General features: G+C 39.6%; 1 protein-coding gene across 1 annotated transcript in view; it reads right to left on the bottom strand.

Annotated features, from left to right (window-relative positions):
• Positions 1-444: 444 nt before the first annotated feature.
• Positions 445-19,497, bottom strand: part of reep5 (receptor accessory protein 5) — a 32,363-nt gene continuing 13,310 nt past the window's right edge. The window contains exons 3-5 of the mRNA XM_078566279.1: positions 7,982-8,120; positions 2,213-2,381; positions 445-811 (exon numbers count right to left, since the gene is read on the bottom strand). Of these exons, the coding sequence (XP_078422405.1) occupies positions 762-811; positions 2,213-2,381; positions 7,982-8,120 (358 nt within the window). The 3' untranslated portion in view covers positions 445-761. The remainder of the gene's footprint in view (positions 812-2,212; positions 2,382-7,981; positions 8,121-19,497) is intronic.

The raw sequence follows: 19,497 nt of genomic DNA on the forward strand, positions 1-19,497 counted from the left end.
CTACAGCCATTTAGATCTCACTAGTCTTTCCTCTTGATTACTTATGCCCCTGTACAATACCTTGGTGCATTTTTCTGTATTAAAGATACTATATAAATGCATGTTGGTATTTTTGCTTAAATAATACATTAGAATTTTTTTGGAATTGTATCTCCTTTCAGTTTTCCATAATTTGCTATCCCATGGCGATATGAAAAATGCTAGATAAGATTTGCTGGTCCCTTCGGCCTGTCCATATAGTGACATTATTTGCATTCGAGTGGGCTTTTCAGCCTGGCCTCGATGAAACCAGCTATATTGATAACTAAAGCAATTTTTTTAAACCAAACCTAACTAAGTCATGTAGCTACTTGATATATCCTTACTTATACCTGTTTTTGACCTGGTATTCTGGTCTGCAAATGTACTAAACACTTGGAATCAACCATTCAAAGAAGTGACAAGTCAACTTTAAAAGTTTATTGAACATTTACCAGACAAAAGGACAAGACAGACCAGAAAAATGCCACACTCAGAACTGCATCTGCATCATTAATAATAGTCCATGAAATATTTGCAACAAGCAATTAAACACTGATTGTAATATTACATTTGAGTACCATCCATTTTTTCCACTTTTCTTGATTTTGGTAAAATTCAGCATATAGGTTATAAGAAATACATTTAAAGTGTGCATTGAAAAAAACATTTCAAAGGCAATATATCTTAACACTCTGGATTCCAGGGAGTCGAAGGTAAAAGCAAGCTTTCTCAGACATTGTTTAAGTGCTCTTCTTCTCCTCAAAGATTAGGTTTGCTGTTGCTTTCTTGGCTGGAAAGACAAACAAACATGGACAGTACTTTCAAATATTCCTCTTTATTCCACCATACCAGCCAAACCAATTCTGATCATGCTACAAATCAATTGTTTTGGTGCTGCAATGCTACCAACAACACTGGTTTACTAACTTTTATTTTTGCACTTTTTCATTGAAAATTTTCTCCCCTTGCACCTCCCAAGGCATTGATTCTATGCTGGGGCACCAGGAATCCCCAATATCTCCCCAGATAGAAGCCCAAAGAGTAAATGTTTACAGACTATTCTAGCACAGTGGCATCACACTCAAGAACATTTGAGTTCTGTCTTGACCCAAAATCCATTTTCCAGACAGAATTACTGAATATACAGAATCTGATTAATGCACCGCTGACTAGGGATCAAATCAGTAACTTGCTCGCTTAGCTACTCAGTGTCTTACATACTTATCTGTTGAAATTAATTTTCATGCAGAGATAAAGCACAGTGTGTTGGAACTCCAGTATAAAGACCCTGGACTGATGCATGTAATCTTGTGCACACTATTCAATATTTCATCAAATTTCAAGCTCAGCCTCTTTGGGGTGCTATCAAAACACAGTCAAGGAAATTACCCAGAGGAAGAGAGTTAACTCACAATGACTCCTCTGCAACTCCCAGTGTCAAACCAGAGTACAATGAAACAAGAACCCAAGGTGATATGTCTGGATGCAAAAGACTGAAAGTGAGAAAGAACAAACTTGGATTCATATTGGACCAGCTGATCTATTTTAGTGATATTGCCCAGGATACAAGGAGAACTACCCGGCTCTTCTAAAATAGCACCATTTGAACTTTTACATTCAAAGCCTCAGTTTAATGTCTCATATAAAAAACAGTATCTCTGTCAGTGCTTCACTCCAACATTGCAACATTGAAATGCCAGCCTTACATTATGTATACAGATTTCTGGAATGGGGCTTGAAAGGAAAAGGGGATGGGGAAGGACTGGGTGTGCAGGGGAAATGTGTGTAAATAGCCTGAAATGTGTTTTTCCAATCCCTCTTTTTGGGTTCCCTTGGGCTTTACACTTATCCCTAAGCTAAGTACTGAATCATATTGATGTTAACCACTACAAAAGCAAGAGTAACTGGTTTGTAACTTATGCGGATGCTGATCCGTTTCCAAGCTAATGCTGCTCTTATTCTAGCCCACTCCCAGATGAGAGGGGACATTGGTGAGAGACTCTTCCTTTTTCTCCTTGTTTGAGCATGGCTGAGTTAGGGTACTCACTCTGCAGGAACTACAAACACAAAACTGTATCTCATCATTCAGAAAACTTTTGAAGGTTGTGTAGCCCAGAAGATCTGATAAACAGACCCTGACATGCAACTTATATTAACAATCTACTACAGCTAAATAAATGATTTATCTTACCATTTTCTTTAATGTTATCTGCAGCTTCTGAGGCCCGGTCACCAAGATTCTTCACAATCTCATCCAGTTTAGCCTCATGCTTCAGAAAGAAAGGGCGGATAAAACGGTTGTAGATCAATTGAGAACCATTATTTGAGACGGGGGCCATACACCAAACCAGGAATGCACACTAAATATTATCAGATAAAGAAATGTATTAAAATAACTGGTTGAGATTCTACATTTGTCCACAATGCTATTCCTATTCAATCGGTTTCTATACCAATTGTTGCTTCAAATCACGTGGGCATTTTGATTATTGTTACACAGTGACTTAAATAAAACTAAGTTCTGAATATTTGTTGTAAACATCATTCTACATGTTATTGGCCTCCCGAACTGATTATAACATTGTGATTTTCTTTGCGTTAGGTAAAATAATTACTGTCCAGATAATTACACTTCAGATCAGTTAGTCAGACACACAATGTGAAAACAAAATTTTACACATCATCTTATTTTGAAACCAAAAGATACATTGTGGATACAAAAGATACATCCTCCATAAAGGGGGAGGGGGTGGGCCGAAGAGGAGGGAAACTGAACAAGTGGAGGAGAAAGAGGGAAATGCAGTGGTAGTGGGGAGGACGAGCTGAAGGGGAATAAAAATAGGGAAGAAAAGGCATGGAAATTATCTCAGCAGGAGTCACAATTTTCATCTCAACCAGAGAGGTTGTGTGATGGTGTGGCCTTTCTTCTAGGCACCATACAAAAACTTTGGGTGAGGCATGCAAGTTGAGCCAAGTTCAACATTCCCTCTTCGCCGAGACCCGGCCTACTACGGCGGGAGGGGTTTTCTTCTTCAATACATTCTGGTTTTATTTCTGCGAATCTTAGCATATCCTGACTGCAACGCTTTCTGTCACAGCATTGTACTACACCCAATGTATAGTGTAACCATTGACCCCAAAGTTTCTGCTTACGTTTTTGGATGGAGGGCACTTTCAGCATCGTGGGAAGGCAACACTTGGCCTTCTGAGGTCAGTCATCGTTATTGTGCCTTCCTGTTATGAGCTGATGATGTAAAGCATCTGTTGCCAAGCCCCTAGGCCACTAGGTTTCAGAATAAACTCCTGGTATTTCACCTAATGGCTGGCTTACCATAGATTTCGGCCATTCACAGCATTTTCTAAAATAATAACTGGCACTGCAGGTACATGCCATCACTTTTATAAAAGCTTTTTCTATTAACAGAACCTGACATCAAGAATTTTCAATACATATTGAAATGGAATGTTGAGATTCTTAGCAATTTTTATGATAGCTCATGTTTCTCCAGATCTTGCTGAATCAGGAATGGATCTCGTAAGTTAATTACTCCAAGCTAAAAAGGAGTTATACTGTTATAAGTTCTGAGTGCCTCAACTTATAATCAAGCATCTTCTACTCTGGCTTTGCAAAATACTTCTCTATGTTACCAATTCTGATTTTAAGATGTCAAATACTTGTCTATTCCACTCTTGATTTATTTTAAGTAACTTAAGATTTATTTTTCTTTATAGCTCAGGAATCAAGAATCTAAATCCATTCCTTTGTGTTTGTTTATTTATCAATCCTTAACAGGTCTCCTTAAGGAGTAGAAAGTATAAATGCAACATTAAATGTTGTTACGTACAAGTGCTTCAAAGTGTATTTTATGTTAAAAAAAAACTACCACACCTTATTCAACATTTGGTATTTACATATATCAATAAGTGACATATACAAACTTTAGTGGAAAAATTGGCACAAGAGGACAAATTCAGAGGAAAGGTGTGCAGGAAAAGAACCCAAAAATAACGTCATAACCACACATCTGAACCCAATAGATAAGTTCATTATTCAACATATTTTGGAGAACAGATAACAGGGTAGAGGAGAAAAATCAGAAAGAAAAATACCCTGATAACCTACACCTAGTTTAACCATAGTTCAGTCTAGTTTTGTAATATGAAACTTCTAAAATTAAAAACATTCTGGCCAAAGGCATAGAAGTACAATTCAATTAAGAAATGTAGTGTTTTATATAAAATACATTCACACATCAAAAACAGAAAAAATAAGTATTTCAATATGGAGAAACAATATAGAATTGGCATAATTTGAATTTTCACCATGGGGTCACTCCTAAAACAAAATAGCCAAAGTGGTACTTGATGCTGTCATTTTGAATCTTGTTAATTAATTCAAAGATCCTGAAAACTGTCAGAGCTGCTTGTGCACCAGTGTCTTAATGAGCACGGAGTCTCTGTTCTTTCCCTGATGTAAAATGACTGAGCTGAGGGCTCAACTTCTGTTCGCTATGACTGATTGAGAATAATTTTAACCCACAAAAACAGGTGGAGTTAGGTCAGGTAGGGTATAAAATTTCTTTAAAATCTCAAACTCAATCCCAACCACCTCACTTCTAGTTTTAATGAAGGCAGAGAAGGCATGTGACTGACATACTCCCAGAAGGCAGGTAGCTTACGTAAATATCTTACAGATGCAGCCTGCCTCAGATTTTACCTCTATTTTAAATTTAAACCTGGCCAGCTGGGCTTCCTGACCATGAGGAAACCCAGCAGCTAAAGGGGAAGCAAGGATTCCTGTGTGAAAGAGGTAACTGCCTTCCCAGCACTGTTTTTCAGGAGGAGCAGCCTTTGCTATCCCCCAAGCTACACTGCTTCCTTCCCTGCAACAGGAACCTCTTAATTTCTGCCCCTGATCCGTCTCTGCCTCCCTGCAATCAGCCCCTGACCCTACAAGCTAATCTTTACCCGCCTGACAACACTCCTGCACCCTTACCTGCTCCTGAGCCGTGGCTTATGCTGCAGCATCCCCATGTAACAGAGTTAATCCTGCCAATCAAACTGGCTTCCAGGTGTGAACCCTGCTCCTAACAACTTGCATGCTGTAGAGACAGAACTCTACAGCGTTCAGGGAAGCCTGGTTTATTTATTCATTCTAAGGATGTGGACATCACTGACAAGAGCAGAATTTATTGCTCTTTCCCATTACCCTCAAAAAGGTGGCAGTAGGCAACCTTCTTCAACTGCTGCAGTTCACACTCCCACATTGCTACGAGAGAGGAAGCTGTAGGATTTTAACGCAGGCAACAGTTCCAAATCAGGATGTTTTGCGACTTGGAGGGGAACATGCAAGTGGCAATGTTCCCATGCGCCTGCTTCCCTTATTCTTCAGGAGGTCGAAGTTTGGAAAGTGCTGTCAAGAGTGTCTTTGGTGAGTTTCTGCAGTGCAGCTTGTGTACACACTGCTGCCACTGTATGCTGGTGGCAGAGGGAGTGACTGTTTAAGATGGTGGAAGGGGTGCCAATCAAGCAGGCTGTTTTGTCCTGAATGGTGTCAAGCTTCTTGAGTGTTGTTAGAGCTGCACTCACCAAGGTAAGTGTAGACTTTTCCATCGCACTCCTGACTTGTGCTTTGTAGGTGGTGGACAGGCTTTGGGGAGTCAGGAGAGCAGTAACTCGCCACAGAAGTTGTTTGCCTCTGTCCTGCCTTTATCAGGAGGGTAGAGACAAAGGAGTGTAGATCTGTTTTGGATTAGGTGAATTAAAATGTGCCAATTAGCTTACCTCAATCACAAGTATTTTGTCCTGCTGAAACCTTGTGTCTTTAGGAGGGGATCCTGAAGCCACTGTTTTCAGTCCCTGCTCCAAACTCAGTTCCCTAGCTACCACTCCCCATCCCTCCCTAGCAATGGTCTGAGATTAAACTAATTTATTCGCAATCTTGGTATCACGTTTTGGCGCCAAGATGAGCTGCCAACTAAATATTTGTGCCACCATTAAGACCACTTATTTCCATCATCATAACATCGCTAACTTTGCCCGTCTGATAATCTGCTGGAAACCCTCATTCATGCCCTTGTTGCCTCTATACTTGAGTATTCTAATGCACTCCTTGCTGGTCTCCAACATCTGTTCTCCATAAACTTGAGGTCATCCAAAACAGCACATGTCTTAACTCACAACAAGTCCATTCCCCTATCAACCCTGTGCTCACTGACTTACATTGGCTTCCAGTCAAGCAATGCCTTGATTTTAAAATTTTCTTTCCTTTCCTGTTTTCATGGTCTCATCTCCCTCCCTCTAATCACCTCCAGCCCCACAACCCTCCAAGACATCTGTGCTCACCTGCTTCTAGCCTCTCGAGCTTCCCTGATTTTAATCATTCCACCATTGGTGGCTGCGCCTTCAATTAAAAAGGCACTAGGCTCTAGAATTCCCTACATCTCTCTACCACACCTTCCTTAAAAATCATCTCTTTGACCAAGCTTTTGGTTACATGACCTAACATCCCCTTATGCGCTGACATTTTTTTGTTTTATAATACTCCTGTGAAGCACCAAGGAATGTTTTATTATGTAAAAAATGTATCACAAAAATGGTACGGCACAGGTGGCCATTTGGCCATCATGTCTGCACCAGCTCTCCAAATGAGCAACTCACCTAGTTCCATTCTCCCGCCTTCTCCCCCTTTCAAACAACAGTCTAATTCCCTTTAGAATGCTTCAATTTAACCTGCCTCCACCACACTCAGGCAGAGCACTCCAAACCCTAACTACTCGCTGCATGGAAAAGTTTTTTCTCATATCGCTATGGCTTCTTTTACTAATTACTTCACATCTGTGCCCTCTTGTTCTCGACCCTTTCACAAGTGAGAACACTTTCTCCCTATCTACTCTGTTCAGACCCTCATAATTTGGAATACCTCTATTAAATCGCCTCTCAGCCCTCTTTCCTCTAAGAAAAAGTCCTAACTTCTTCAATCTATCTTCAAACAGAAATTTCTCATCCCAGGAGCCAATAGGATATAAAGCGAAGTTGATGTTTTTGTTGTTGAAGATTCAAACAGATAAACTGAATTTTGTGGAGATGTCTACCTGCTTTTCTTCCTCCAAGTACATCCCAGACCTACACAAAACTCAAATTACCATCCTAAAAGTTAGAATGCTGTCACAGGATAATTAACTTCATTGAACCATAGAATCTTACTTTGCCCATAACAACATTTTCTTCAATTTTTGATCTCAGTACATGAACAACGCTGATAGGAATGTATTTATTACTGATTACAATGGCGGTGGTCAGCCTCCCAACAATTGTTTTAACGCTGAATGGCTTTGATAAACCACATCAGAGGACATCAAGTGTCAACTATGAAGTGGTAAGATACATCAACTGGCTGACATAGCTTAAATTACACATCCTAAATGACCATGGGATAACACGAACCAAGGTTTCTCAGTAGTCTATAGCTTGAGGATCCTGTTCTCCTGACTGAAACAGAAGTTTGCTGGTGACTGGTCTACAGAATTGTAAGGAAGAGAAAAGGGAAAGGAAGTCTGCTGATTATATAATCTTGCAACTTAAAAAGATAAGTAATTGTCAAACTTTTTCATTTGAAAAAGGGAAGTTAGCATACACATGCAAAATCTTGGTACAACACTATATAATTTTCCTTCCATTAACTGGATACTAAAATTATTAAAATCTAATCTTTTTGGTCATTATAATGCAAAACTAGAATACCTTCTACATAGAACATATTTGATATTTTACACCCAAATAGATCAACAGCAACCATGTAGACAATGGAATCTGGTGTTCCATTATTTTCAGACCACAGCAGCATTAATAGTTAATGGCAAGAAGAATCAGTTATGCTTAAAAGTAGACTCAACACAAGTTTTCTCCAACTTTACTGCATATTACAACACTAATCCATTATAAACTCATTTCTACTTACCTTGAACATATAATAGAAGGGAAACCAGGAAAAAAAGATGTCAGAAAAGAATTCAACTACACTGAAGAGACCATATACCACCCAGTACATCAGCCATATTGTATCATCATCTTTATCAGGGCTTTCGATGGCCTTGATTCTGCAGAGAAGAAAAGTAAATTTACCAAATATTTCAAGAGTACAAAGCGAACATATTTTCAATTTAACGTACTCTGAACAAATATAGATACCGAAAATCCAGATGCAGGGAAATATCAAGAAAACGCTTTTCAAAATGCTTAGGGTATAAATGAGGCTTTACATGTTGATTGGATTGCCCAAGAAATTTAAGACAATTATCCCCTGATGTTATGTATTAAATCAGTTGTGAGAAAGTGTGCTTAACCTATTTTTCTGGTGAAACAGAAACATATAAAACTACCACCAGGGCAGTGCAAAGGGATTACATAAGTGTTTTAAAAAATGTTTTCATCCTGATGCTGATTCCTGCTGGACTGTAGTCCTGCGACAGCAACCTTCAATGTTTTGCCAAGATGGCCACCCTGAGCTTCCCTGACTACCCTGAGCTTCAACTGTAAATATTTAATCATAGAAGGCATCTGAGTTGACCTCAATGCCATTTTCACTCCATCCTGATCCCATCATGTGCATATTATGCAATCAAGAGTGATAGTTCCAACTTATTTTTCTCATCCTTGGCATGGGGGCACTGAGGCAAAGTGCTAGCACAGCTATGATTAGCTCAAATTGGCACAAACCATGATTTTTTTCCCACTGTTTTCTAAGTAACAGAATAAGTAACCTTCTAGCTCATCGCACCGCGTGGTGTCTTAATCTAAGTTTTAACTGCAGTCAGCGCTAGTTTCGACAATAGACTCAGGAGAGTGTTAAATGCAGTATGCGATGCTCACACATCACATTGTGTTACTTTTTGGCAATGCAATGGGGTGAATAACTGTATTTACCCCGTTGCACAGAGGACAGAAGTCCTGAATAATGTTTTTCACTTGGGCAACAATAGTTATGAAACATAATTTTGAGAGTCTTCTCTGGAGTGCTACTTCAATAGTTAAACTTCAGACCTTTATTCAAGTAAAAATGACTCTAATTTGAATCAACAGTAGGCTGTTTGATACAATCAACAAATTCCGATCATGAATGCTCACCATGTGATTTGAATACATTTCTATTTTTGGCCCTGTAATACTGTATATAAACAAACATGGAAGATTAGTTTTACCAAAAGCTGTTGAATATATGTCTTTTACGTTATTTCAGTTGACAACCAAGACTATTGAGGGCAATTTTATGTCCGACTTTCATTTTACTATGAAGAACATCGCGTTGCCTTCTTAGAACTGTCACCACTTAGGCAAACTACTTATCATAGAGTCATAACAGATCATTATTTAGCCCATCAAGTCCATGCCATAAATCCTCACAAAAACATTCTCTTTGCCTGTTATAGTAAGAAAAATACTGCAGATACTGGAAATCTGAAATAACTGCCTGTTGTTCATTTAATGAGCTCGAAGGCAGGCATGTAAAATGCTGTCCAGTGAACTATTGTTTGCTAAAACCAGTTAATATTTTTGAATATTTAAGAATTCCTGTTTTTTTTAAAATTAATACATTTTTCAAAGTTGGTACTAAATTATAAATGCATGACAGACTTCAAGAAATCGTGAATTCCCAATAGTACACTTTAGGGATGAGGGGTTGCTTTTCTGAAAGCGGTACAATCCATTTGGCAGGTTGGAGGGAGCAGAATTTTTTTACTCTGCATCCAGTCCACTTTCGGAGCATGTCCTAGGAGTGTTGGGTGTTGAAAATTAAGTCTAAAATAAAACAGTTGTTCATTACTAAGCCGGTCTAGTTCACAACTCTTCATTGGAGTGTACCCTAAGGGTCAATGCTAGGTCCACTCCTCACAGAATCAAATGTTTATCACTTGTCCAACCACGATGGAAGCCTTACTAGTTTCAAATTTAGCAAGCCAGAATTCAGAGGTCAAATTGCCATAACAATTACTCAACTACACTAATATCTCTGAAATATGAAGAACTGGTTCATCCTGCTGTCCCTCTGCCAATTTTCAGTGGAGTAAGGGCAGGCATTGAGTCAGCTGTATCTTTTGCTACTTCCTCAGCTTTAAGGCCCTAATTTTCCCCATTAGAGATGATAGGTGTTATTTACCATCAAGTTTAAATAGTCTAGAAGTTTATGTAATCAATTGCACATCTACTTTTCAAACCTACGTACCACCTGCTGTCATTATCGCTACCCCCTCTGCAGGCAATCAGTGGTGCTTGGAGAACCCTCCATTATATACGCGTATTTGTGCAAGCGACTTGAGGCTAGAAAATAAACCGGGGTCAAAAGCTGCACCTTTCTGATGGGTGGAAATTCTACCAAGCAAAGATGCACCCCAATTCCACTCCTCTTAATTCAAAGGTGTTTTTTCAGAAAAAATTCAGATTAAAAAAACTGGATTCTCCAGTAATTTGAATAAAACAACTTAATTAAAACTATTCTTGATTGGTTTTTTTTGCAGCAGAAAAGTTATTTTATGATGTACTAGTGAAATCTATGCATTTTTAAAAAAATTATCCTCACCGCTCTTTTCCAGTACCCAGGGCATGGACTGGAAACACCAGTTTGTGACTTTGGAAAACAAAATGCAATTCTTCTGTCAAATGGTGTATTCAAGAATTGCTTTCTATACATGTTGAATGAATGGCAATAAACAGGATTCACAGGGCAATTTTTAAAAAATCTTGACTGATGATAGTGGAGATCAAAACTGATCATTGCAGAAAATTCTAATGCAATCTTTAGATTCCATTTGACGTGACTTCTTTCCTACATTTTTATTATTAAAATGGAAAATTAAGTTTAATTAACCTGTTAGACAAATAGTACAATTATAGAGTATTTAATTTCTTCTCCTCCCACAAGGCTGGTTCATGTGTAGATTTTATTATATAAAAAATAAACTATTACATGAATGATAAAAATAGAAAATGATGTTCCAAGGGCCAGATGCTTTGCTATTTCATGAATGGCATTTAAATGCCAACTTGCACCTGACTAAGCAAATCTTTAAATCTTAGAAAGAAAAAGAATCTTAAGCTTTCTTGCTGTGCTTGATTAATCACTTGAGGTACAATAATTCTTTTGAGGGACAACAAAACAAACAGAACCAAATACAGTATGCAAACAATGACAAGAGTTCACTTCAGGAAACATACTGGAGTTCACAGCAATAGCCCAGCTGTCAAAAGAATCCAATGTTGGCATATTTAATGAGAAACGCCATTGGTAAACAGAAGACGTTGTACAGTGTGGTTGCATTGTGCATGTTGGCTTGGTTAGTATTGTTCGATTACATGCCTACTCCAGATTTATTCCAAAGCATTAATTCTGTGTTCAAATTATTTTGACCCTTTTTTTTAAACACTAGAGTCTATCCCCAGAGGTCCTACAAGACTTGAGCACATAATCTAGGCTGACTCGACCAGAGGTGCTGTATTTTCGAATGAGATACTAACCCAAAACCCTGTTTACCTGTTTAGGTGAACATAAAAGATCCCATTGATACTTTTTTTTTTGTGAAGAGTAAGTTCTCCCGGTGTCCTCACCAACATTCTTCCTCAACATTAATCTTTACTTCATCTCACTTCCGTTTGTGGGTCCTTGCTGTGCACAAGTCTGGTTTCTACATTTGCCTAGAGAAATCAGAGTCTACACTTCAAAAAGTACTTGACTGGCAATGAAGCACCTTGGGATGTCCTGAGGATGTCAAAAGCACTATATAAATACAAGTATATATTTTTCTCATGTCATGAATGAGCCTCAGCCAATGTCAATCTATAACTGGTCACTGAAGATGACTCCTTCTGCTTCTCCCTATAAGAAAGTCAATGCTGCCAATGCCTAGCATACAAAAATGAAACAAAGAAAACATACGTTAGTATTAAAACTTAGTAATGTTGCCAATTATTTACATAACTCTTTTGCATTTTATTTCCATATTGCTTTAACACTACAGTGCACCAATTTGATGAATAGAAATGTAATTTAAGTTACAAAATTTGTAACTTATATTTGTGTCAAATAGAAATTATTTGTCTTAGTCTTGGGCAGCCACAAGAGGGTTTCTTTGCCCCACCCCTGACAATCATAAATAAAAATCCCTATAGATAGAGATTTTTTAAAAAAAACTGGATCATTAGTTTAAAATATGAAACTTGAGGCCAGGCCTGAAAATGTTTTACTTGGTTGGGAAACAAAAATTCAAAAAAGGCTTACTGTAGTTTTGTACCAAATGGGTGCTTCACAAGAAAATGAGAAGCGGTCCATCAATAAAAAAATTCCAACATCCTGACTCTCGATACACTTCAGCAACTCTGTTGACAATCTGGCCTCCACTTTTCACAATGGAGCATCAAAACCTTGGCACATATAAAATCAGAGGTTGTAAATCATGTTACAAAGTTTATGCTACTGTGATGTGATACAAAGCAACCAACAATGAGATTCTTAAATTATAAAGGAAGTATTGATACAGATACACAACGACAAAATCAACCATTAAAATTTGTAAGTACCAACTAAATCCAAAGCCTTCTCACAGAGTTGGCTTAAAATCCACTTCAAGACTTGAGCACGTAACCCGGGTGGGCACTAATCCAGCATTAAGGTAGTGCTGCATCATCAGTATTCTTTAAATGAGCTTTAAAATTAAGACCCAATCTAACTGTTCTACCAGCTCAGATAGACATTAAATTCAAAAGGCACTACTGTAATTAAAAATGGAGTTCCACAGATGTTAAGTTCAACATTCCTCTTCACACACAAGAAAAGGACAGAACTAACTTCACTGCTGTTTTTGGGATACCTATGGAAAGAATATCTCTATCGAAATCTTACATTTGTATAGACATCATGACTGCATCACTTGACTTCCCCTTCAATTTTTTTTTTACTCTGTGCATAAATTCCCCTGCCCACACGTATATGTAGTGTTTTACTATGCCATGCTGCAATTACACAGCCTAGCTGCTTGGTGGCTGAGTCAAATTTCTTTTGCCCTTCGAGCTCAGGTGCCACCATGATTTTCTTTAATACCAAGAGAATTTGGAGGTAATTATATCTCCCCACACACCTCAAAAACAAAAATATAAACAAAAAATTCTATTTCAACATTGGTAGGCAGTTCAGCCTAGTTCTTGCCAAATCCACAACCTCCTCCATACCTTTTCTCTTACAACCTCTCAGGGTGGTGACAGCCTTATCCCTAGCCTTTTGCTGAGTTCCTGGACTTCCCTCCATACAACACCAAATGCTGCTGATTCCACTGGCATTATTCCCAACCCCTAACTGCCTACTGTACAGCTCACTGTCCAATATTATAAATTTTGTAATGTCTAGCAGATGTCTTTGTAGCATAATCAAAGTAAATTAAACAGGAGTTATTTGTTTATGTAAATGAATAAGTTAGAAGATTGAATTAAAGGTTTGGAGTCCAAGGAATAATAGGGACAGAGTTAAAATATTTGATGGACAGCATTTAGCAGAAGTTATTAACTTGCAGGACATCAGACCTAGGTCATTAACAGTGAAAAAAAGATCAATAACAACATTTAGCATTTGAAAAGAGCACTGATCAGCAATGGGCCCTGAGGTGGCCAATTTTCACAAATGATAGTGGAAAGAACCTTGGCAATTTAAAAAAAATACGAATTTCCGAATCTCTATTGAGCCAAGAACACTGTTTTTAAAATGATTTTGCCATGAGCAGATTCCACAAGGCTGGATGGTAATTTTTTTCCCCTACACTCTGGCAGCATCATCAGCAAATGAAACAAGCCCTTTCTATTAGGTAGCAGTTCTATAACCGTTTTTAGGGAAGCGGCAGATGGATGTTCTATTTTCCTGACCCATCATAGTCAGCTCAGTGTCAAGTAACTGTATCTAATAGTAACCAGGGTGGTGACTATTAATAACAGGCAGCCCAAGGCAGCAGCAGCTATATAGTTCAGCAACCAACGACCTCCAATAAATCCTCTATGACAAAGTGCAATGTAATGAAAGGAAAGACGAGGAATAAAATAGACACCACTGCTACATTTTCATTCTTCCCTATTTTTTTTTTTTACATTTCTTGGTTTAAAAATGTAAAAAGATTATTGCCATCTTGGAGCATGACATCATCAAGTGACTCCCACTCCCACCAACAACGGCCTCCCCACCCCCTCCCCGGCCACTTTTTAATCCTCCGGCTATATTTAAGCTCAAGAAGGAAAAGGCTTTTATGTACCCTCTTTCATGGCATCAAAGTTGCTTTGCAGCCAATAAGAACTTCATTGGAACGTAGCCATTATTGTAATGTTGAAAACAATTTGCACACAGCTCCCATAAACAGGAATTAAATAAATTATCAATCATCTGTTTTAGGTGTTGGCTGAAGGATCAGTATTGGCTAGGACACAAGGAAGACCACCCCTGCTCTTTTTCCAATAGTGCCATGGGATCTTTTACATCCACCTGAAAGGCAGAGGGGGCTTTGGTTTAATGTCTCACCTGAAAGATGGCATCTCCAATAGTGTAGCACTCGCTCAGTACTGCACTGCAGTGCCAACCTAGATTTTCACTGATGTTTCTGGCATAGGGCATGAATTCAATGTTCTGACTCAGAGATGAGTGTGCCACCGCTGAGCCAAGGCTGACATTAAAGAAAACCCCACCCAGCACCTCCAACCCAGAAATTGGCACTAGCAAAAAGGTTAAAGGAAAATATTCAGAATTTTTATCAATTCATTCATGGGATGTAGCATCACTGATGAGGCCAACTTTTATTGCCCCTCCCTAACTGCCCTCGAGAAGGTGGTGATGAGCCATCTCAGAGGGCAGTTGAGAGTCAACTAAATTGCTGAGAGTCTGGAGTCACATGCAGGCAAAGTTGGTTAACAACAGCAGGTTTTCTTCCTTAAAGGGTATTAGTGAAGCAGTTGGGTACATACAACAATCCAGTAGTAACTTGGTTAGCAATTGGTTAGATACTAACTTTTTTTTAAATTACAGGTTTGTTAAATTAACTGAATTTAAAAGTTTCAGCTGCTATGGTGTGATCTGAACTAAAGTCTCTGGATCAGTAGTCCAGGCTTCTAGTTTACTAGTGCAGTAACATAACCATTATGCTACTATTTCCACATACAATATTCAACAAAACATGTCCACAAACACACAAGGTCAGCCCTCCCTATGTGGTACTTTAAGCAGTTGGTTCTGCTGACAGTGACTAAAGCTTTATTTTAAACATAGTTCTACAGCACTTTTGGTGAGGTGACTGCCCCTGACATCAAGAAGCCCTAACAAAACTGGAATCAATGGGAATCAGGGTGAAAACTCTCCACAGGTTGGAGTCATATCTAGCATAAAGGAAGATGGTTGTGGTTGTTGGAGGTCAATCATCTCAGCCCCAGGACATCACCGCAGGAGTTCCTCAGGGTATTGTCCTAGCCCAAATATCTTCAGCTGTTTTATCAATGACATTCCCTCTATCATAAGGTCAGAAGTGAGAATACTTGCAGATGATTTCACAGTATTCAGTACTATTCACAATTCCTCAGATACTGAAGCAGTCCATCCCCACATGCAGCAAACCTGGACAATATCCAGGTTTGGGCTGATAAGTGACAAGTAACGTTTGCACCACACAAGAGCCAAGCAATGACCATCTCCAACAACAGAGAATCTAATCATCTCCCCTTGACATTAAATGGCATTACTATCACTGAATCCCCCACCATCAATACCCTGGGGTTACCATTGACCAGAAATTAAACTTGCCAGCTATATAAATACTGTGGCTACAAGAGGTCAGAGGCTGTGAATTCTGAGATGAGTAGCTCACCTCCTGACTCCCCAAAACCTGTCCACCATCTACAAGGCACAAGTCAGGGGTGTGATGGAATACTCTTCACTTGTCTGGATGAGTGCAGCTCCAACAACACTCAAGAAGCTGGACACCATCTGGGACAAAGCAACCTGCCTGGCACCCCATCCACCACCTTAAACATTCATTCCTTCCACCACTGACAGCAGAGTGGCTGCAGTATGAACAAGATGCACCTTTCAAACCTGCGACCTCTACCATCTAGAAGGCCAAGGACAGAAGACACATGGAAACACCACCACCTGCATGTTCTCCTCAAAGCCACATACCATCCTGAGTTGGGACTGAGTCAAAATCCCTTTCTAACTGCACTATTTACCTACATCAGGTGTACTGCAGTGGTTCAAGAAGATGGCTCACCACCACTTTCAAGGCCAATTAGGGCTGGACAACAAATGCTTCCTCCCCATTGTGTACCACTGTGCCGCCACCTCTGCTGGGTCTGTCCTGCTGGTGGGACAGGACATACCATGGTGACATCACATGGTGATGGTGGTGACTGGGACATGATCTGTAAGTTATGATTGAGCAAGTATAACTATGTCAGGCTGTTGTTTGACTAGTCTGTTGGACAGCTCTCCCAATTTTGGCACAAGCCCTCATCATGTTAGTAAAGTGGACTTTGCAGGGTCAACAGGGCTGGGTTTATTGTTGTCGGCCCAGATTGACGCCGGGTGGTCTGTCCGGTTTCATTACTTTCTGACTTTGTAGTGGTTTGATACAACTGAGTGACTTGCTAGGCCATTTCAGAGGGTATTTAAGAGTCAACCACATTGCTGTGGGTCTGGAGTTACATGTAGGCCTGACCAGGTAAGGACAGCAGATTTACTTCCCTAAAGGGCATTAGTGAACCAGATGACAATGGCTTCATGACTAGCTTTAAATTTCAGATTTATAACTTGAATTTAAATTCCACTAGCTGTCGTGGTGAGATTTGAACATTTGAATGTGTCTATGGAACAGTAGCCCGTGCCCCTGGATTACTAGCCCAGTGACATTACCACTACACCACTGCCTCACTTGGCAAGATCTGGCGCAAAATCCCCCAGGTCTCAAGATGTTTCACTATATAAAAAATCCTATAACTTCTGCCCACATTGAACGTGACAGCTGTGCACTAACAAGCACCAGACTATTCAAGTTAATCGATGGCCCTTGCTGGCCCATTAACAAGCTCAAGGAGCTTAACAGTCCATTAATTGGAGGCGAGCAGGTTCCCAATTCCCTGCCCCCCCATCCTCATGTTGAAAATTGGAGCGTGCCCTGGAGGCATTGGGATCCAGCGATGCCTTTCAGGAACATGATCTTCAATCCACACACATGTTCAGCACCAAAATGCTTTGACCATTCTGCCCCATATCTCTGACAGATCTAACTGAAGTGCCAACAGCTCTGTCTGCAAGTCTTGTGACAGTTCTCCAGTAAATGTAGGAAATGTTACATTTATTCCTACAAGGATGAATTAATTCAATGGAAAAGGAAATATGGTAAGGTGCGAGAACCCATTTCAATAGCCAGTTTTCCACCCTCACTGAAGTTAACAACCCCTACTCTAATTGAATACTTATTCTCCTCCCCGACATTGCAACATAAGTACCTAAATGGATGCTTTCTAAATCTGTGCACACATGTAGAAATAAATATACCTGATCAGTATTTGATGAAAAAGAGAGCTGCATCTTGTGCAAATTGCAAATCCACAAATGGCAAACATGACAGAAATTAACCAGAAAAGTTGGTAATATGAGGGAGTACTTAAATAACAGTAGGACAAGACTGAAGAATTTTAGGAATCAATAGAAAATAAAGGGATAGAATTGCGCAAAACAGAACATGAATTCTCTAATACAAAAACAGAAAATGCTGGAAAAACTCAACAGGTCTGGCAGCGTCTGTGGAAAGAGAAACAGAGTTAATGTTTCCAGTCCGGTATGACTCTTCTTCAGAACTCTTTTCTCCCCCAGTTCCAGGCGAAAGCGCGAAGTGGCACCAATATAGTCACTGATGTACCAGAAAAAGAGACGTGAGAGAGGAGGCCTGAGTAGGACTGGAACAAGGAATCTTCCACATACCCCACAAAATGACAGATATGGCCCATCCAGGTACCCACAGCCACAACTTTTATTTGGAGAACTTGAGGCAAGTTAAAGGAGAAATTGTTCAACGAGAGAACAAGTTCAGCCAGGTGGAAGGGGGTGGTGGTGGATGGAGATTGTTCAGGCCTCCATTCAAGGAAGCAGCGGAGGGCCCTCAGACCATTCTGGTGGAGGGTGGAGGTGTATATGGATTGGACGTCCATAGTGAAGAGGAGGGGGTTAGGGCCAGGAAACTGGAAAGTGTTGAAATGATGTAGGATGTCAGAAGAATCACAATTGTAGGAGGGAGGAGACTGGATAAGGGGAGAGAAAATAGAGTCAACATAGGAAGAAATAAGTTCAATGGGGCAGGAATAGAAACGATGGGTCTACCAGAACTGTCCTGTTTGGAAATTTTGGGAAGGAGGTAGAAGCAGGCTGTATGGGGTTGGGGGACTATAAGGTTGGAGGCTGTGGAGGGAAGATCTCCAGAGGAGATGACAGTCCTGGAAACAATGGCTTGATGATCGGTGGTGGGTCTCTAATACATTCTGGAAAAAGTTGTGTTTATAATAGAAAGTGTTAAAAGGCAACTTCTGTTGTCAATACTGCTCTTCATCAAATCATTGAATAGAGGCCTATGAGAGTGTCAACCACACAAATTCTTGGCTGCAGGACACAAGTATCTAAGATTGCAGAAAGAAGTTAAACACTAAAAAGCAAAAAAAAAATAAATGCTGGAATTCAAACAAAAACAGAAAATGCTGTAAACAGACACAGGAAGTCAACCTTTAAAACCACAGTGAACTGAGCTAGATAAGAAATCATGGTTCAACCTTTCTCATAGTTAGAGCATGCATACAGGACCCAATTGTAGAGAAATGATAGATTAATAGTGAAATGATCATGGAAGAGGACAGGAAATCTAGTACTTTTCATAGAAAATACTTCCAGTTTTTAAAACAAGAACAATGGGCAAGTTAAAAAAAATGCTTTCTGTCACATAAACCCTCATAGGTTTCTTTCACAACTGGGCCGCTGATCTGGCATCAAATAGGGGAAGCAGCCTGGAGCAGCTCCATTACAAACAAGAAGAATGAAAGGTAACCACTGAAAAGCACAATATGATCTTCTGCAACCCCAGCTTGTGGCACGGCTTACTGAAGATTTGTTCTCAGACCACCTTTTAGTTTTGCTCCTACAATTTGCAAAGGCCACTCACTCCCCAGAATGCAAGGGACACTTCCCATAATTGATGTCACTCAAGAATCCTAACAAAGAGGCAAAATCCTACTCAAGGGCCTTTGTGGTGCAAGAAAATGAATGATTAGCTTTAAAAAAGAATCAAAGAAATGTGTAGTGAACCAATTACTAAAAAAGGGAGAATAAAAACATTCCATTTCCCATTTGAAAGGAAGCAGTGCTAAAGATGGAGTGGAAATTGGAAGACAGCAGCTGAAAGGCAAGGCTACATATTACTA

This window comes from Cetorhinus maximus, chromosome 2 (genome assembly GCF_964194155.1).
Source record: "Cetorhinus maximus chromosome 2, sCetMax3.hap1.1, whole genome shotgun sequence".
NCBI classification, from domain to species: Eukaryota; Metazoa; Chordata; class Chondrichthyes; order Lamniformes; family Cetorhinidae; genus Cetorhinus; species Cetorhinus maximus.